At 42.9% G+C, this 21,140-nt stretch overlaps 1 protein-coding gene and 1 long non-coding RNA gene across 6 annotated transcripts in view; both read left to right on the top strand.

The window, feature by feature from the left end:
- HTR2C (5-hydroxytryptamine receptor 2C) overlaps window positions 1–17,367 on the top strand; it is a 266,502-nt gene extending 249,135 nt beyond the window's left edge. For 4 of the 5 annotated variants that reach the window (XM_017737609.1, XM_008636162.2, XM_017737610.1 and 1 more), the window contains 2 exons: window positions 5,031–5,231; window positions 16,099–17,367. In XM_017737609.1, coding sequence (XP_017593098.1) covers window positions 5,031–5,231; window positions 16,099–16,931 — 1,034 coding nt within the window. In that variant the 3' untranslated portion in view covers window positions 16,932–17,367. The remainder of the gene's footprint in view (window positions 1–5,030; window positions 5,232–16,098) is intronic. The other variant, XM_017737612.1, reaches the window with a different exon arrangement.
- A 611-nt stretch (window positions 17,368–17,978) lies between these two features.
- On the top strand, window positions 17,979–21,140 carry LOC108447475. The gene is made up of 3 exons (XR_001863069.1): window positions 17,979–20,422; window positions 20,552–21,035; window positions 21,117–21,140. It is a non-coding gene; the product is annotated as an uncharacterized LOC108447475 (long non-coding RNA).

Raw genomic sequence — 21,140 nt, 5'->3', positions numbered from 1 at the left:
TTCCTGGAATGTATGAAGGAGTCTTCAAAAGCTGCAAAACCTATCAGAAAGTGACAGGTCTGGGGTGTTTTCTGGGTTGCTATTTGCGTTGGCTGCTGCTGCTGCTCTCAGTTCCAGCAAGGAAACCCAAGCGAGCGCTGTCATTGCACAGGGCACTCAGCTCAGTTTGGAATTCTCCGGGAATCATCTGAACCATTTCCTGATGCCTTTGTGACTGACTTTTCCAAGAGTCAGAGCACGACACAGAACAGTGGGTCAGTGTATGGCCTGCAACAGATCTGTGGCAGCTGCAGGATGATCCAAAAGGTGCTTCAAGCACGCGTGGTGTTGCCATTTTAACTGCTGGGAAATTGTGCTTTGTACTGGGATTTATTCAAACCCCTATGTTTTTTCATTCAATTCATTAAAGTAGTTAGAAGTGAATTGTAAAAACAGTAAATATCAGAAGCCTAAAATGAGAAATATTACATGTATTTTAGTTTCTAGCCAAGCCAATGAACAACGTTAAAAGGGGCTTTTGAACACATAAGCATCTTTAGTACTTATTCTGCACCTGTTAGCTCTGTTTCTTTTATATAAATAATATATATAGTGTGCATATATGTATATGTATGTTAAATGTCATAATGAGGCAAAATATACCCTTTTTCTTCCTGTGTCACTTTGAAGGATGGTTTTTATCCTTCTATCCATCCCAACAGATACTGGCTAAACACAACAAATGTGTTCTGAAACCTTTTCCAAATTCCTGTTCGTGGTTGGAAAAGAAATGATTGATGCAGATTGTTGTGAGTTTTTTCATGGAAAAACTCTTGAAGATACTGAGATGAATTTTACATAATTCTTCATTTTATTGTGGTATAAGCAGGTACTTTGTTGCTGTTATTCCAGATTTTTCCTAGGTGTTACACCACATTTTCCCAGGAGATCTCCTGGAGCAGATTGCATTCTAGAAGTACTGAATATGTACAAGTAACAGCCAGTTTAAATTTTTTTTTTCAGTACAGCCATTCTCCTACAATCTGGAGTAATTCTGTTTTACCATTTGACATATTTAATTTTATTTCCATTTGCTGTGTTTTGGATTATTCAGTCACCTCCTGCTATCCAGCTGGTAATTCTGACTCTCATGCACTGAACAGTACAATGCCCCTAACAGTGCTAAGAAACACTTTTTATCCATATGCATAAAACCTCTGACAAAGGTGACTCAGTTTCATAGCTGTCATCTTTCTTGATGGAAAACACAAGAAATGTAAGGAACTCTTATCTGACAGCAAATTAACTACACACAGAGATGGTCTGTCGCTTTGCCAAAATGCTTTTGAGTTTCTTTATTTTTCTGCCAACGGTTTTTGCTCATCTCAGCTGTTCAGGGACACAGAGCAACTGTGGTTTGCTTTTTCACCCCAGAGAAGGAGATGAAATCCCACCTGGGGATCATGACCCCTGGTTAAATATGAGTGTTTGTCCCATGTGTCCTCTGAGGAACCACATCAACCACAGATTCCATGAGATGCTATTCAGCACTGGAGGCTGAAGCAATATTCTGGAGAAGTTTCCTTCCTGGGTTTTTTACACAATAGTTTTATTCTGACCAGAGCCAGAAGCTAACACTGATCTCAAAGTAATATCACTGCAATAGTCTTCTATACTCTTTTCTCTGTGAATTTGGCCATTGTAAACATCTACCACCCACAAAATATCTGGAGGCACAAAAATCTGTGGTTTGATTACATGCTGGGTAAAGAAATACCAACTTTTGTTCTGATCTGCTGCATTCATCTAATTCCCTTCAGCACTCTCCTATCTGGTCTACCAGCCAATGCATTAAATATATGATTTTAAGGGCTCAGATTAATTCAAGGTACAAAAATCAGAGTTTCTTACAAAGAATTTGGTTTTTTGCTTCCGCAGGTGTTTAGCACTGTTTCATTCTTGAAGCCAGATTTGGACTGAGATGAATGTTTTCCACTGGAAATGCAATTACTACATCTTAGAGGTGCTGGGGTCCAAGAATTCATTTCACTCAGTCATCTGCTCTTCTAAATATAGGGTAATTGCTATTCTTTGTAAATGAAATAAGAGAAAAAAGAACAAATTAGAGAAATGTTATCCTCTGTAATTAGAGTGTTTCTGAGGATAAAATTGTTTTAAAGGTATAACATCGTTAACAGATTTTTTTTTAAATCCTTGATTGCATCTTGGCACAGTCACAGGGCACATTTCCTATGTTTCTATACATTTATTCAAAACAGAATTAGAATAAAGCTGTTTTTCTTTTTTTACAAATTACTGGCTTTGTAGGCTGTGTAGGTGTTTTTCAAAGGCACGCACCATGCTTACTTAAAAATAATTACATTTTGAGATAGAATATATATTATGCCCTTCCTATCGAGCTACAGTGATGTGTTACAAGCTGCCACTCTACAGATTTCCAGGGTGACATTTTGTTATTGCAGATCATTTTAGGAAACTTCCTGAGAAAGTAAAATATCTACTCGTACAACTGGCTGTTCAGCTAGAAGTGTAGTGGAGTGCCCTGGGACAGTAAAGACTAACAGGATTTGGCTTTAGGAGAACTCTCATCTCACCTTTATCTTCAAAAACATCCTGGAGGTTGCCTGGGCAGTAGTTCTGAGCAGCATGGCTTGGATCTGTTGGTGTCTGTGGCTCCTGCGGGGCCAGGGCTGACAGCAGGTGATGTCTCCTCTCCTCACACCGCTTTTGCTGCTGATAGCTTTTTGGTTGCGAAGCTGTGCTAGTTCACATCAATAGCAGAAGTTGTTCCAGGGGGGAATCAGTCACTGGAAGTGTTTGGATAGCTTGAAGGAAGAAGTAAGAGAGGCTATTCTTCATTCAATAATGCTGAAAAGGTGGTTGCTGTAGAAACCTCTTCCAGGTCTAGCAAATGTCAGGCATCAGACTGTACCCACTGCAGCACCGTGGATCAGACTGGAGTCGCTCCCACGCACAGGAAGCCTGGAGGCCGAGTGTCTTTTTCTGGAGACACTGGAGGTTTCCTGGCCATCTGCCTGATGTGGGGAGTAGCCATCAATGTCACTGTTCCCCTCTGCAGAGGCTGTCTGCAGAGTCATGATCACGCTGCACAAGCTCCCAGGGACTGCTTGCTCCATCAGGGCACACTCAGGGCCTTTGTGCTCATGGTTCATCTCAGCCTGCAGCACAAAGCTGGCTCTGGCAACTCAGAGGAGAAGTAGGGAGGGATAAAGTGTGCTGAATGTGTTTTAGTGTGGGTTGGCAGAGAAAGCCTGGGGCTGTACAGGAAGCACGGCAACCACTTGTAGGATTTCTGACTTGTTCTTCCCCAGAGCATTCACTGAGGCATCATTAAACACCTGGCAAATCCAAGGTGTGCTTAGCTGCAGCTCTGAGCTCAATTGCAGATTGATGCCAATGATGTCCTCAGCTATTGCAAAGTGTGAAGGTGAGCAGGAGGCAGAGAATTTGATTGTAGCGTTATAAAGGGGCTGAGTCATACTTAATCAAGCTCTATTCATTTGTACAACAGAGGTGCCTTTTAAAGATGCACCAGCCACAAAGTGCTTTACTTAGTTCCCTTTGACAGGGACCTCTTAAATGCTTGCTGCTGTGGATTTCAGTCCACTTACAGTCCATTTAATAGACGTGGTGCAAACTCACTGAAATGAGTGGCTTATCTCCCCAGAGCTGAGGTCTGGCTGTGTGGGTTTGGTGAGTACTTAGCGCTTCATCTGCGTGTTTCCCACTGGTAAAATGAACTAATGTGTCCATCTTGTTCTGCTGTGCTCGTTGTGAAAGGTTCCTGGGCTTCTCTGGGACATTTCATAATAATTTACTCTGGTTCAGTTAATCTCAGGTTTCTGCATGAAGGTATCCTGGGTCTCTCTTGGCTGGGTAATTTTTTTCAAACTATGATTTCTGAGACTAATGTTTCATCCTTTCCATTTGAGATCGGTAGGATGGAGCTGCACTATTCTTAATATAACATTGATTCTGCAGAGTGGTGATTCTGATCCTTGGGTTAAACGTCAAGATTGCTTTAGATATCCACGTTCTGAATGAAGACACAAGAATATCTCATTATTCAACTATTATGAAGTCTCTCATGTTTTCAGCTGCTATAGATACTCTTGATTTGTTTCAATAAGAAGCCCAGAGCTTGACAGGATGTGTTATTGATCACGCACAATCCATGCTGGACACTGACATGGGGGTGTCATTCACAGATCAATTTTCTCTGAGCTTTGATTTAAATATCAGTGGCACTTGAGGATCTTTCTGGGTCACTTTTATTCCCAAGCTGTACTTCAGCACTGAGTAAACAGTTTAATAAGTGCAGGCACCCAAATGAGCTGCGTGCCAGCTGCTGTCAGATGTGGCTATCGAGTCTGTTCTGTTTGCTAACATAGATTCTGTAAAGAATAACACTACTCTGTCTACCTTCAAAACAGTTTTTGAATTTCAGCCACTCAATCCCAGCTTCTCTGTAAGGAGGAAAGTATCCCTTTGATATCACACACACTGCCTGGGGAGAAAAGGTGAAGTAGTGCCATTTAGCTATGTGTTAGACTGTGCAGAAAAACTGTCTGCTACCTTTCTCCTCAGCAGACAGACATATCAAGGGGGTTTTAGAAAGGATCTGACTGAAGTTAATGCCACAAAGTGCTTTGCAATCTGTGAAAACAATGTGATGAGCAAGTTATAAAGGAATGTAATATTTGATTTTGTAAAGATATGGAAGAAAGGTTAAGAGTGGGGAACAGAGCTGAAGTGGTCACTGCCCTTTAGCCACTGGTCACAGAAACCAGATGTGTGGGAACTGGCTATGGGTTTACGGAGTGTCCAGAGCCAGGAACTGCCTGCAGAGAAGTCCCATGAGAGGTTTCTTGTCCACTCCTCACGCACATGCCCCTTACTGGTGTCACAGAGCTAAAATATCCCAATGGTTTCTCAGAAATGATGGCCTAGCTTCCCAAATTATTTCCTTTCCTTTTTTTCCTTTCATTTCTTTTCTCTCTATGTTTCAGATTATGCTTGGCCTTTGCCTAAACAGTTGTGCCCTATATGGATTTCCCTAGATGTGCTCTTTTCAACTGCATCTATTATGCACCTCTGTGCCATCTCTCTTGATCGGTACGTAGCAATTCGCAATCCCATTGAGCACAGCCGCTTCAATTCCCGCACCAAGGCCATTATGAAAATTGCTGCAGTTTGGACCATATCCATAGGTAAGCAACGTGGCTCACGCTCTTGACTGTGTCTGAATGAATAATAGTGTTACTCCAATTTTCATGTAGGGTTTTTTTTTCTTTTTTAAGAGGATACTCAAATTAATTTAGCTGGCCTGCATGTCGGAATGGAATAACTGATTACTGGGAAATGGAAGCCTTTCCTTGCAGCTGGTCGGAGACCAGAGTGAGCAGTCATTTTTCAGAGCATCACCACTCTCCACGCTGAAGCACTGCTGCTGTGTCCGTATCAATAAGCCAATAACAACAGTAACACAGACAAATAGTGCCCTAAAACTGCTGTGTAAACAAAGCAGGAAACAGCATTAGCAAAGGCTCAGGCAGGAGAACCCGGCCAGCACAAAGCACACGGCTGCACTGCGGTGGCTGCAGTTAAACCCTCTCAAGTCCTGCTAATGGTTTAAGTGGACCAGCACAGAGTTGAAGACAGGCTGTAAGTGAGGTATTTACTGCTCCTGCACAGGCTTTATGGCCTGCACTGCTCTCTGCCACAGCTGGATTGCTGCTAGTACTGAGCTAGCAAGTTCAGGAGCGTTAGTGAACGAGGAGTAGGCATAACAGAAGACATGTCTGTATTGCTTTGATAAAACACAATAAATAAAGCAGCAGTAAAATAAGGAAGAAAGCACAAAATGATAGCAAGATGACTCTGTAATACTGAGAATTATGTGAAGAAAAACAGGTTTTTTTCTGGAATTCTTTCAATGTGCTTTAGAAAAGAGACATTCGAGGCAAGGGCAGAATCGTATGACCACTTCCATCTGCTGTATTGCCTTTCATGCTTGATTAAAATGCAGTCTTACAGAGACTTAACATTTAATTTCTATTTTATAAAGCAGTTTTGCTTTCAGTGATGTACTGCAAGGAAAAGCATTTTCCAGGTATGTGAATTTCGCCTGAGTTTTTGCCTGCTTTAGAAGTGGAATATGATTCTGGATGTCTGGGTGCTACAGGGACTGATTTTGAAGAAGTTTGCCTTGGAAAAAGGCTATGAAAAAAATTAGGGGAACTATACCTTCTTTCCTCACAAATATAACAAAAATGTCTACTAGAAACATTTTTTTTTCATGTGTCACAGGCCTGCTACATTTCCCCCAGGTAATACAATCCACAGTGAAATTGTGTTGGGTTTAATCAATTCATTTAAGATTTTAAAAAATTATTATTATTATTTTAAATTCTCTGTGCTCTCTATTTGGCACGGGAAAGAAAGCTGCTGAATTCAGTATGTAAGCAGTCACATGAGAACAAGTCCACGTGGGCTCCATTTGCACAGGCACCTCAGAATCAGCACAGAATTTGTGCTCCACGTTGCACTGTAAAGCAGAGGGAGAAACTGATAGACACCTCCCCAGCAGAGATGTAAAAATCACATTTCAAAACTTGGGCAATAAGACTGTTCTGCTTCCATTTTTGGAGGTAACTTGCAGATTTCTGCCTGTGCTGCCTTAGATATTGCAGACATATCCTTAGAAATTTTGGCTAGTGCTGAAGGTGGCTGCCTGCACTAGTGCCTTGAGGATCAAGCTGTGGTTTGGACTCTGGGTCCAAGGGATAAAGTAAGTACTTCATGCACGGTTCACTGATTCAGCAGACTGGGGAGAAAATCTGGTGCCTGACCAAACAGATGTTAGGACACAGGCCTGTCTCTTCGTGGAGCTACTTGGTGGGGATTGGGCTCATGACAATGGAAAATAGGCACATTGTGACCTCTGCTGTGCCCCAAGGACAAAGGTACCTGAACCAGAACAGGTGAGGTGACTTTGTGCTGCTGGACAGTGCAAACCAACACCTCACCCCTACCCAGCTTTCTCAGGAGATGTTTGACCACTCTGTGTTTATGATAGGATATGAAACAGGTGAAATAATGAAGCTTAAAAGACATAGCTTGGAAAGGAGATGGAAAGGCACTTTTATTTTGCACAAGGCAATGGTTTGTCAGCCCTCCATAAGGCAATGGATGTTGCAGCTGTTCCCCAGCATCCTAAAGTCTTTAGGAAGGAGCTGTGAGCAGTTGCTCTGTGGAATGTCTGCAGTGCACCCAGCTTTGGGGGACTGTTCTGGGCAGCATTTCCCCTCCCAGGCTGGAAGGGACACGAGGTGCAGCTGTACCTGTGTGCCCTCCTGTGTCAGGATCATAGCTGGGAGGGTGTACAGCACAGCTGGGCTTTGTTTGTGTTCTGTTCATTCCCTCTGATGCTGATACAGCTGGCCCAGGAGAGTCTTTACTTGCATCCCTTTTTTTTGAAGATACAGGCAGAATCAGTTCTCCCCATAGAGCTTTTTCAGGGCACTGAAATGCTGTTGGATTTCCACGCTCCCCAGTGCATATAATAGGGTGTACCCATTTGCTCAGGCTTTCTCCAGAAGGTTGCACTAAATGGAGAAAGAAAAGCGCTCTTGGTATGTATCTAGCTTATTTTAGCACAATTATTGGTAGTTCATAAACGAATTTAGAAGTGTGGCAGACACGGGAATAAACTGAGCATGGAATGAAAGAGAACTCACTCAAAGTGTATTGTTGCTGTTTTCTGGCCCTTAACTACCTGTCACTTGGAAAGGCCTGGTGAAATCCTGTGCTAATTTCAAGAGGATGAAATAGGTTAAGTGAATCCATCCTCACTTCGGTGTTCAGTATCATGAAGGAGTTTGTGCATTTCTGTTTGTGATTAGGTATCAAATTCAAAGCAGCACTTAAGTGCAGGCTGGTCAGTTTGCACTTCCTAAGTCCTGCTTCAGATGAAGAGACTTTTAAATGCATTCCATGCAAAGAATCCTGAGTTCAGTTTCTGAATCAGAGTTCAAAATAAGAAGTAAAAAGCATGTAATTTATCTTAATTCAGTGGCTTTTGCATACAATTTTTTTCTGAAAGCTTAATGCCGACAGCAAAATATAAAAGAGGTTCTTTGCTCATTGAGCTACAAATTTGTCAAGTTGCACAAGCCTAAACATATGATTAGGTTTTAAAGTAGGAGAGCATAACAGAGTCCTCCTGTCTCTTGACAATTTCATTTTGAGTGGATCTTTTCCAAAGTCTTCGTTGTTCCAGGTTAAAGTACATTACAGCCACTTGTCCTGTGCTTTAGCAAACGTAACTTGAGCAAGAATTTTGTCTTCAGTTAGAGAAGAAGTGGCTGCTGTCAAGGGCTGGGCTTGTAAAAATGAGTTTTGTACTAGATAGAACTGTGCTGAAGCTGGAAATAGAAATGCAGGCAACAGAAATATCCTCAGAATTGAAAATGAAAATCAAATTTAGGTGTGAGCCTGCTGGCAGAATCTTGGTATTGTTTCAAGATTTCAGATTTCGTGTAGTATCGAAGTTTTCACAACCAACATGTGGACTTGACCATCTCAGCAGACTCCCTCTATCCTGCTCTGAGGAAGGTGGCCTTGGGCCACTCTGGCAACAAGTGGAGGTCTCCATGCAGTGCTCAGCAGCAGTGATGAGGAACCAGTCAAACCCTGGGTGCACACTTTGTCATACAGGAGAAAGGGTAATATTAAAATAAACAAAGTATCCCTTTGAAAATCTGAATGAAAGCACTTCATTGATGTGGAAGTACACACACATCGCTTCTGATATGAAAATAGCTGAAAGGTTTTAATTCTGAAGTTCCTTGTGACACAAATATGTGCCTGGAAGGGCTTTTCCTCTGCTTCCCAGAATGTTCAAGGTTTGGTCATTTGCTATAGAGTGCTGAAATTACACATGCTACCAATTTTCCAGCTCACAGTTTTACATCCTCAGAAGCAGTGTAAATTCAATTTAGTTCGTAAGTGACTGAGATAAGGCCATCCTTTAAATTTTGCTGTGTGTCAGTGCCATAGGCAGATTCCACAAATTGTGTGTGTGTGTTTGAAAACATTTTCATTCTTTCTCTGACTCACTAATGCTATTATGATTTTGATTTCAGGTACGTACCTGAGGTTCGTGTATACGATAAACCATTCAGGTTTGAAAATGAAATTTAAATCCCCATTTAACTTTCATAGTACTTCATTGTTTTACTGAGGAGATCTATTCATAGAAGTATGAAAGAGTATGAAAGGTATAAATGTGTGCTTCAAGGATCAGTAAACACTCATCTCAGATTAACTGAACTTACATCTAACAGCTTTTTGTTTCTGCCCTGAGTATTTGTCTCTCAAAGGGGCTGAGCAGCCTCATGCTTGCAAGCTGTTCTAATGATGTCCTTCAAGAGCCTCCAGGTACCATCTAAGCCTTCCCCTCTCCCACTGGAGATAATCCTCAGTCTGAGGAATGTGCCTGGAGTGGCACCACTGATATAAAAGGAATTGTGGTCTCCTAGGGCAGGGGGATATGCTGAGGGCAGGTTGGGCATGGAGACAAAGGAGGCCTAGAATAGCTCTCACAGCCTCCCTCAGGTCACAGTTTCAGAGCACATTTAGGGTTCTGGTTTGCATTTCTGCCCATCAGTGTGTCTATGGGATCAGGGACTTCCTCAGCAAGGCATTTCCATGACTCATGTGCTGGTGGGATGTGTTTGCTCCTTGCACCCTTAGCTCTGTGCTGGGCTGTAGTTGCTCCTGAGAGATCATGCTTTGGGATAAGATCAAAACCCCAGGAATTTCTTTGCATGCTTCAGGTTAGCACATAAGCCTTTGGACATATTTCATGGAAAAAAAGGGCAAAAACACTGCTAATGAAGAAGACAGCACGTGCAAGGTCAAAATGTGCTGCTGGGATTTTTCTCAAACCTTTCCCACCAAGCAGGCTGGCTCTGTGGCTCATCATTGGAGATGAAGAAGTAGTACTAAGACAACTGTTACTGGTGAAGCAAAGGTTAGACAGGCACCCTCCTGTCCTGGAAAAATATACAGATTCCTGACTATGAGCACTGCTTTGGTAGAAGGACAGTAACAACATATATTGCTGAGAAAAATGTTTGCATACCAGTAAAGCCTAAGGGAACTCAATATCTCTCCAGATTTGGGAGAAAATTGTATGAATGTATTTTAAACACTATTTTGCCTTTTTATATTTGACACTGAATGTCTGACAGTGTATATTTGACTAAAATTCTCCTCTTGTGAGCATGGGGGTCATACTTGACTGGCCTGTAGGTAGAGGTGCTGTGGTGGTGGTCCTGATAACTTTTGCCTCACCAGAATGCAGAGGTGGCATTAGCATTGCAAGCTGGGCTGAGTTGGCATTAACTTTGCTCTGGTGGAGCAGTAGAGCTGGCTTCTGCTCATAAAACTTTCTCAGACCTGCCTTCTGCTCATGGATAAGACAGAAACACTTGCTTTATGACCTACAGCAAAACGCTAAGGTGTCATCTGCCTGTTTCCCACTTGTTTGAGCCATTTACAAAGTTATTTTGTCTAAAGACATTTTTATTGTTTGTACCATGATTCCCAAGAGTGTCATTGATCTCCCTAGCGCAGTAGCAAGAATTATCAAGGTGAGGAAGACCATATTAACTGATAACAAGCTGAATTCGTAGCAAGGAAACTACCTTGGGATTTCAGGTGATTTCAGGGTGCTTGGATTGGTTGGATGTTTTCCTTAGATGTCAGTGAAAGGTTTTGCCTGGGACAGCAGCAGATGGTGACAGTCTGTGAAGAATTTTGCACAGAAATAGCCTGACCATCACACCAGATCTGTTCCCACAAGCAAGGGAGGTGCTGATATCTTGTGTCTGAGGTTCTGCTGCTGAGCATCAGTCCAACCATCACTGTTTGATTGCTTGGGGAAGCCCAGCCCTGGTAGCAGCAGCTGTGTGAGCAGGAGCCCCATCACCCTCCTTCAAATGCACACCAAAAGAAGTAATTTAGCAAAATAGAAAGGCAGGTGGGAAAATAATTTATTTCTTCTGCCTTATACTGTTGTTTGGTGGTTTTCCATCTGGGCTCAGGTTTCTCAGTGTTCTCCCAAGGTTTGAGTAAAGGTCAGCAGCTCATTCAGGCAGTCAGTAATGACTTTCATCTGTTTGCAGTTGTGCTTGTTGTGGGCAGGGAGACCCTTCAAAGTTCATCCCCCTTTTAGCTTCACCTTTAAACCAATACAAGGCTGGCACAGTTATTTTATTGGAATGGTTAGATAAAACTAGACCTAATCCAGCCCTGAAGGGGCATTATTACAATATCAGTACAGGAAAGGCACTGCAGGTAGTCTGCTGAAATATGGGGACAATATGGAATTTTAGTGATTTTGAACACTTCAGAAGCCAACATTCTCCAATTTTCCTCTGAAGAGCTTTGGTTTCTGAACCCAGTGCCTTTTCTTGCACACTGCAAATCAGGGGGCTGCTGGCTGTTGGGGTTTGCTTCTTGCTGTCTGAGTTAGAGAAATGTGCAGGCACTTTGTGAGACATTTCAGTTAAGGAACCAAACAGACCTGTTTTAGTTTAAATGTGAGGTTTATTTTTGCTTATATTTGTTTAAATATGAGGTTAAAGATATGGATTTGAACACGTAGTGTTCAGCAGTGTTCTCATTTTTACAGTGTTGCATTTGTGGCAGCCACAGTCTTGTTTGGCACACAGCTTTCTCTTTGCTTTTTCCTTTTCAATTGTCTGTAAATGTCAGGAGGGTGACAGTGGAGTCCAAAGCCACCTGCATCAGCAGAGCTCCTGCCATGGACACAGCAGACTTTGAATTCAGTGCTGACACCCGGAAAGGTGGACCCTGGCCTTCCCAAGCTCATGTACCTGCAGCAAAATGTGACCCTTTTTGTATTCAGCCCTGAGAATTCCACACATGGAAAAACAGAGTAAACCCATATGCAGGCCTCTGTTTTCTTGAGTTAGGTGGTTGTCCTTGGAGAAAATATTTTCTCGTAGAAGAGTGGAAATTACTCCCTTTTTTAGTGGAATTAACCATCAAAGAGACAGATATTCAGTAATCTCTGTAATCTCTATCAGTTTCATGGGCTTTCACTGAAGAAAACAAGGTATTAAACACAAAAACTATATTGTTTTACATTTAAGTCTAAATATTTGTGAATGTCAATTTGGACTTTTTAGCCAGCTTTTTCTCTAGTAAATATTTTGTAAATCTGTATATGCAGTCATTTGGGTTTTGTTTTATTAACTTAGAATCTGTGAAGAGCATCTGTTACTCTGTATCCTCAGCCCCATTTGGTGAACATTTCCACTGGCTTAAGGACATCTTTAAAGCTGACAAGCAGCAGTTAGGACAACACTTGTAATTGGATTTGTGATCCAGAGGATCACTCTCTGTGTGACTTCCTGCTGCTCTGTCAAACAGAAGCCAAAGGAGGGTAAAGGAGAAAAAAAAATTACATTCACCTTCTCTGCTGTGGTGTGAAGGGATGTCCTGCTCAAGCTGCTGCCTGGCAGAAGGGTGCCCAAAGCTCCCAGTGTTGAGTGTACTCACTCAACCCGGTTCATGACTTACTAACTGGTTGTCTCTTCTTGCTGGGGCAAAACCAGCTGCCCCAGACACTGCTCAGCCTTCAAACAAGAGGACCAAATTTGCTCTGAAGAGCACTGTGATATGCAGTAAGCTTGCAACACTTCAGCCTTGCAAGTTTTTGGAGCGGTGCTGCCTCTTTTGGGGAATTTGCTGCCACCTTAGTTAGAAAGGGTTGTTTGACACAACTGGAAAATGCCTCTGAGGCTGGAGACTTCAGCTCACTAAGTCAGCCTGATGTTTGTTGATGAGGAGTGTCAGGGAGAAACTCATGAAATGCTTTGCACAGGGGCTCAGAGAGCTGCACTGAAGAAAGGCTGTGGACAGCAGTCGGCTTCAGAGCCTCTTGCCTGATTTGGCACTCACTCTCCTTGCACTGGTGTAGGGAGTCTGGTATTCTCTCACCAAGTGACCTCAGTTCTTAAATTATGGACAGTTGAAACTGCATGGTTAGTGCTGTGGATTGCTGGAGTCAAGTGGAGCTGAATGTCTTCTCTGTGCTTGTTCAAACAGCAGAACTCGAGTCAGGCAGGCATCCACGTTCATCCATGTCCAGGAGCCTTGGGAATGCTTAGGGGTGATCAAGATACCCCTGCTAAAACAAGGGCCAGCTGTGAGCTGTGTCTGCAAGCAGGTATTAGTGCATTTGGGATTGTGACAGCAGCGATTTTGCAGTAATCCCCCATGAACAAAGCCTCTCTGAGGTGTCCGAGACCTTCCTCACTTCTCACTGTGAGTTAGTCCCTGTTGGTTAAGGTATGTACAGAATTAGTTCCCTTTCAGACTCAATTTTGCAGTGGATTGGTGATAAATCATATATTAAAGAATGAGTTTCAAAGGAGAGGTGTGAGGTGAGAGAAGGCATTTGAGATGAGGGTAGTGCCACCCCTTCAGCAGTGCTGAATCCAGCTGACAGCTGAATCAAAGTGTGTTGGCAGCTTCTCTGAGGGCATCTTTCTTCCTACTGCTGTTAATGATGGGATTTTCCCAGACTGGAAGAAAGTGCAAATAAAGACTTAGTGCTCTCTTTCTTCTGTGCATTCTCAGTCTGAAATCTCACTTTGTTATGTGAGAGGTGAGGGACACTTTGCCATTACAGCAGCTACCCCCTCATTCTCTGACATTAATGCTGAGCTATCTCATGCTCATGCAGAGTTGTAGGCTGCCATCAATGCTCTTGATTTGTATATCCATCATATCCCAGAACCAGGTTATTCTTCCCAAATGTGCTTTATGTGTGTCACACAAATGTCAGTTTATGTGTAAAGATATCCCGAAACCTCATCTCATTTCCCTTGGCTAAAGCAGTAACACCAACTTAAATGATGTTCATAACTTCATAAACTTCATTCATTTTGGAGTTTTTTTCAAAGGGTAGGCGTTAGAGAGGGCACTAAAGCATAAAATTATACATGCAAATGTAGTCCCATTGTAATGCCATTGACTTAATTCAGATTTCTTCTTCATGTAAAGAGTGCTCAGTCTAACTTCCACCATTTCCCATATGTCTGTGGTTTGATGGAGCCAAGGCATTAGGATGATGTCTTTAATGATGGATTTATGGGATGAAGGTTATTGCAGTTGCAGGGAATTGACACAAGCAAGATAACAAGTAACATATCAAAAAGGAGTCAGCTGCCTTGCCAAGGGCAAACTGATGAGCATTGGCATGTAGAGGGAAAGAAAACCAAACCCTGGACCTAGTACTTGAGCTAGGAAAACACATGCTACAATCACAGAAGACATTTATAATCGTTAATTTTCAGAAGAAATTCCGTCACTTGATTACTGCCAAATGGTAATTTTCTGGTAATGACAAATTGCAGATGAATTTTCCAGAATCCTGGAAAACACTTAGCTGGAGTGGGAAAAATGCCCTGGTTAATCTCTTTAGCATGTTATTTTTCCTGTTTAGAAGTTCAGAGTCCCACAGGATTAGATCAGTGGTGTTCACAGCAACTCCAAAAAAAGCAATCCAGGCACAACAGCGGCCTCAGTATTGGTTATTTCTCGGGTGGAAGAGCTCAAGGAGGGCATGGGCAGCCACAGGTGTGTCTGAGGAGTGGTGCTCCATGACAGCCAGCTGCCCAGAGGGGAGCACAGAATTCATTCTGTTGCTCTCTAACTGCTTGGATGTGCAGGGGTTTTTTTTGTTTCTTTAAAAGGGTAGAAAGGAACTTGAAAAGAAATGAAGGAAGATAATCAAAGGCATAGAATGAGTTTGACATGAGGAGAGTGAATAGAGTGGCATTCTTCAGCTCCAAAAGAGATGTCAGACAGGAAAGATGATAACAGGTCTATAGAATCTCTAGGAAGGTGGAAAAGGTGACCAGATAGTGATTATTCACTGTTTCTCACAGTACAGGAACTGAGGGCAGTCAAAGGAAGTTATCAGGCAGCAAATTTAAATGAGCAATAAACACTTTGTTCAGATGACAGATAGGCTGAGGAACTGAATGCCACTGAGTATTGTGGAGTTAGAAATGAGATCAAGGATTTGTAAGATTGATCGTGAAGATAAATCTCTCAAAGGTTATTTTAAATACCAGGTCTGGATGCAAATTCTTGCTTCGGAATTTTCTAAGATATAGTGCTTACAGCTGCCCCATTTTGTGCCCATTTTGAAGCTTGTGGCTCTAAACTTCTGATACTTGCCAAAGACTAGATGAACCCATGATGCTGTAACTAGATCTGGCCCACCACGTGTTTTCCGTGTTCTCCTGTACACACAGGTTGTGGTATTCCAAAATATGTTGTTGCTTTTGGAAGGTTTTGTGTCTGTCCTGATGTGGGACTGAGCTTCACAGATCAAGGGATGAAGTTTGGATCTCAGTACATGTGAAAAATATTTGAGTGATGTCTTGCAGAGAACAGTCTGTTTGCACTGAGATTGCCCACAAGGGCCCTGAGATCCAGAACTTTGCTTCCATGTGTCTGTGATGCCATGACAAAAGGGGCCATTTTTCTATCAGGATTGTTTTAATTACTGTAAGAATCATGCTTTTAAATCTTCATAGCTGTAATTCTTTCATATTTTGAAATTTTTTCTCTTTAAAATTTGCTCCTTTCTACCCTATGTCAGTGATTTCAAAACCCTCCCAAACTGGCAGGTATGGAGTGGTCAGCTGGAACACAGCAGAGTGGTGGCTGCCTTTTCTGAACCCACAAATTCCAGTTAATGCTAGAAAAACAGGAGTTAGGCTGCATTCACTGAGTCAGCTGTTGAGCACAGTAAAGCTGCCCCTGTTCCTGGTGGAGGGTGTCGTACCCTGGAGCTGTGCTCCCAGGAGTGTTGAATGTTTTCCCTTTCAGCTGGAAGCTGTAACTTCTCTTCCAAACAGCTTTAGGCAGTGGGCTGAATGCATGCAGGACCTGCATCATCTCTGCTGTCTCTTTGGAGCCCCGTCTGTCCAGGTAACAGTCTCCTTTTTGGTTTCATTTTCCTAGGGATATCTATGCCTATTCCAGTCATTGGTTTGCAGGATGACTCCAGGGTGTTTGTAAATGGGACCTGCGTCCTTAACGATGAGAACTTCGTCCTCATTGGATCCTTCATGGCTTTCTTCATCCCTCTCATCATCATGGTGATCACATATTGCCTGACTGTCCAGGTGCTGCAGAGACAGGCCACAGTGTTCATGTGTGGAGAGGTGCCCAAGCAGAGGAGGAGCAGCGTGAACTGCCTCAAGAAGGAAAACAACACAGAGAACATTTCAATGCTTCACAATCACGAGGGGGCATCCCACTTGAACTCCCCTGTGAATAAGGAGGCAGTGCTTTTCCGGAAGGGAACGATGCAGTCCATCAACAACGAGCGAAGAGCCTCCAAGGTCCTGGGCATCGTCTTCTTTTTGTTCCTCATCATGTGGTGCCCGTTCTTCATCACTAATGTCATGTCTGTCCTTTGCAAGGAAGCCTGCGACAAGGACCTCTTGAGTGAACTCCTTGACGTGTTTGTTTGGGTGGGGTACGTGTGCTCCGGGGTGAATCCCCTGGTGTACACCCTCTTCAACAAAACCTACCGCAGGGCTTTTTCCAACTACATCCGCTGCCAGTACAAGCCCAGTAAAAAATCAGCACTGCGGCAGAATCAGTGTCTGAATGTTGCTTCAACAGCTTTATATGGGAAAGACCTGACTTTAACTAGTTATCGAAATGGCAATGAATTCAATAGCATGGAACTAGATGAGGCTGAGGAGGGCCTTGAGATGCAACCAGGAACTTCAGAGCTCTCTATAAACAGCTGTAATGTTGTAAGTGAAAGAGTGAGCTGTGTGTAAAAGTGACTCTCACAGACCTTTGCTACGGTGTATCTGTAGCCATAATATATTGTGTAAAAATGTAAGTGTCGGTCAAAGGACAATGTAAATACTGCATTCTGAACAAAGCTTTCTTTTTTTTTAAAGAGAAAAAAGAGTTGTCTTTCCAGTCCAGTACTTAAAATAATATATATTAATATACTGCAGTGAAGTTTAAGGTTCTATATTTACTGTTAATACTAGATCAGAACTATTAGTTACTTTGCATATGTCATGGACAAAATGTTTGAATTCTTCTTCCAGTGCATGAACAAAAATGCTGAATATTTATCTCAGGTGGAATTTGCTGGAGTCCAGAATGGCACGTTAATAGTTATATATCAAATACATGCTATTAGACTTGGTCAGTATAACTTTCTTTTTCAAGTTGACAGTAAATATATACTTTAAATCCTCACCCCTATTTGTGCCGTGTAAAGACTTTACAGAAACTTGGCAGAGAGACGTCACAACAGCGTAGTGGCTGTGCAGGCACCTGGCCAGACATATCCTGTTATGTGTAGTGGCTTCTGCCATACTGGATCGATCTTGCACTTCAAGGGACCTTTGTTAGACTCTGGCTCCCTCTCCAATCCTGCTGTTTTCTTTCTGTTCCTCAGGAGGCTCTGGCTCCCCTGAGGAAGGTAGGGAATGCAGTTCTGGTGTGGTTTTGCAGTCCTAACTGGGATCACTTTCAGACTTGGAGAAGAGCTGTGAGAAACAGAGTGATCCCCAGTTACCTATTTCAAACATTCAATAAATGGAAAGCCTGAGATTCATTAAAAGCCCTCTTTTAGTCTTGCAGATAACCATCAGCTCTGGGATGGAGCAGGCTGTGTGCTCAGTGTGGCCAGCACTGCCCTCAGAGATTGCTGGAGGATCAGGGGCTTTGGCCTACCTGAAGAAGAGCACTCTAGCTTTGGAAGAGCCCAAATCTCATCTTCTCTACTCTTCTCTTCTCTTCTCTCTTCTCTCTTCTCTCTTCTCTCTTCTCTCTTCTCTCTCCTCTCTCCTCTCTCCTCTCTCCCCTCTCTCCTCTCTCCTCTCTCTCCTCTCTCCTCTCTCCTCTCTTTCCTCTCTCTCCTCTCTCTTTTCTCTCTCCTCACATCTAGTTATTCATTAGCTGGTTTGGCACTTGCTTTTCTTTTTCAGCACATTGCTGGTGATAGGACACTGCTTTGGGCCTAAAGCAGAAGGTTCTCTGTTTGTGGAGCTGGCCAGGGTCAAGCTGTGAGGGGCAGGATGTGCCTCCCTGGGGAATGTTGGAGAGAGGTGTAAGCCAGGGTCCCTCTTCCTGTCTCAGGAGGGCTGAACAGGGCACGTGATTGGAATCATTTGCTGGTGTCATGGCTCTAAAGCAAACGGTGACCAGGAGCAGGAAGGAAGCAGACCTGGAGCTAGTCTACACGGAATGTTAATCTGGAGTAACTTTTGAATTTGATTGATTCCATTTTACTCCCAAAGTAAATTATAGTATATCATATTAACACTACTTACATATTTAATGAAAGCATCCACATTGGGATTGAATGCAGTTTAAGTAATCTGCTTTTAATAGACACCATGTATAATTTGAATTATTTTTCCTCTGCATTCCTGTGTATGCAAACCCTCCAGGGCACTGTCTTTCTGGCACTGTGCCTCTGGGGTGATGCCTCTCACACAGATTTCCTTATGTGGAGCATTGTCTAACACCAGATATCACCCATAAGGTTTTTATATCTTCATTAACTACTACACAGATGCTGCAGTGCCCATCTAACATGGGTGCATTTAGCATCACTGACAGCCTCTGGCTAAGATAATTGTCAGAACAGAGAAGCTTACGCTAGGCATGGATAAATCGCATTTTATTTACATGAATTGCTTGTACTCTAAGCTTGCTCTGTTCATTCCACTAAAATTAACTCGTAGAAGAACTGGAAAATTCTGCCAGTTGTGACGCTGTGCTGTTGCACTGCTGTGTGCAGCAACAACCTTGCTGAGGCCACTACTAAAACACAACATATGGGTTGTATCTGCTGAGGGGTTGATCCCAGACTGATGCATTGAAGTTGATTATCTTCTTTTCCCCCTCATCCCCTCCTGGGATAAATCCATAGTTTTAACCTGCAGGCAGATGAGATATCCCAGTGCAGAGTGCAGCTTACTGCTTGCAGAAGGCAGCAGAGCTGCTCCGTGTGCCAGCCTGCAGATACCACCGTGGGCTTGAATGCTTGGGAACCCACTTGCCTCTCCAAAAAGGTCAGGTAATCCATAGGGAAACAACTGGCCAGAAACAAAAACTTGCACCTTCAGTGACTGCCCTTTACCCTGAGTCAGATTTTATTATCTCAAACAGTACAGAAAAATCAGAAAAATAACAGTGCATTTAAAATTTTATTTCCCCTTTGGGTGAATTTATAGCACATCTCTTCCAAGCACGTATATGTGTGTATATACACATGTGAGTTCGTACTTATATATACACACATATATATACAAGAACTGACCAGATTTTGAAAGCATTTAGCAATAAGTTGAATTACAGTAGCTTCTAGCACATCTGTCAGTCGTGTGAATAGCTCATTTTCCACAGCACCCTCGAGCTCAGTGTAAGTTTGCACACAGGCATTGTCTTTGCATAGGAGCCTTCATGTCTCACCCTTGCCAGTTCTGTTGTATGGGCAAAAAGGGAACCTGCTATATTTGGATGTAAATAATGAGAATTGAACAGAGAATTTTCAGAATTTTTATAAGTGTTTTTAAAAAAATTCAGCGCCAGAACTGTAAATATGCCAACCTCAGCTGGACCTGTTCTGATGTCCATCTCTTGTTTGGATGAAGAGCCAAGGGGACTGCCTTACAGCGCCTGCGTTCCTCCCAGCCAGTGGGGGAGAACACTTCTGTGAATGGTTAAATACTGTCATGTACCCAACTTTCTTTGGGTCATTCACATCAGGGTTTTGTGATGCTGCTATTAATTTATTAAAGAAAGTTTGTTGGTTTAATCATTCTTCTTTTTTTTTTTTTTTATGGTTATCAGAAAATAAATAAGTGAACATGCCCTCTCTTTCTTTCATCTGTCCCCAGTTAAAATATGTCCTGATCAAAAAACCAAATCAATAACAAAAGAGGATAAGGATGTATACTTAAAGTATGGCCCACAGCTGCTGAATCACAGGAGTTAGTGTCAGCAGATGCCCCAACACTCCCAACCCCAAAACTTGTTAAATGTGAAAGCAGTGATAGACTATTCTCCCTCTTCAAATTGCTCCCTCCAGGAATAACTGTTAAAATTTACAATTTTTAAACTACGTAAATTTGAAGAATCAATTTAGTTCTCTGAAACTTAACCAAAGTCAAGTTGTCCCCACAGCTCCCTTGCTTCTCCTGAGATGTAGCCATTCTGGTGCCTCCAGAAGCCCTGCCTGGGGCTGTCCTGCGGGAACACCTGCTGGAAGCTCTGTGTGAGTCCTCAAATCTCAGCTCAGGTACAGTTTTATCTTACAAGTAGTGTCTGTTGGTAATGTTTTGTTTTGATTTGGACTGAAGAAATGAAGATAATTCCTTGGAAATGGTTGGAGGCTGAGATATGTTGTCTGCTTTGTTTCCCAAACCAGATGGAGCTGTGTGAGTGGGCTCACGGGACAGCACACACGCAACAAACAGACCACCCCCTTTGACTTGCACTGGAGAATCTGCTCCTGAGGGCAGCCCAGATTGGAACTGGTGTTTTCCTGAGCTGTAGGGCCTTGCAGTCTTCATGCCTGAGGCCAGAAGCAAGGCTGGCCATGGTGTACAAAACCTCATGGCTGGGCAGTCTGGTTTCCAGACCTGAGCTGGCTCATCTGCATCTGTTCATGTTGCCCCACACAGCCAGGTCTGGGGTGTAGCATCCGTGAGATCAGCCATGGTGGCTTTGGGGACCTGTGTGAGCCTCACAGACTGTGCTTTGAGGAGAAGGCCTGCTCCTCCCTGTGCTTGCTGAAGATAAGAGCAGATACCCAGAGGCTGTAGCATTTGGGAGGCGAGAGGGTTCAGAGCCAATGCTGAGGAGTCTCAAGGCATCCCACCTCAGCACGGCTCTCTATTGTCTGAACAACTGTAAGTCCGCAATAGTTTTTATCTGAGTGATAATTTCAAGATGTAAATGTTAGGTGATGTGTGAATAATCACCATGAGCAGTGTGGGTCTTGCTGTTTTCCCTAC

Source organism: Corvus brachyrhynchos, unplaced genomic scaffold (genome assembly GCF_000691975.1).
Source record: "Corvus brachyrhynchos isolate BGI_N302 unplaced genomic scaffold, ASM69197v1 scaffold346, whole genome shotgun sequence".
In the NCBI taxonomy this organism is placed as follows: domain Eukaryota; kingdom Metazoa; phylum Chordata; class Aves; order Passeriformes; family Corvidae; genus Corvus; species Corvus brachyrhynchos.
The sequence above is the reverse complement of the archived record's forward strand: the minus strand, read 5'-3'. Positions and strand labels throughout refer to the sequence as shown.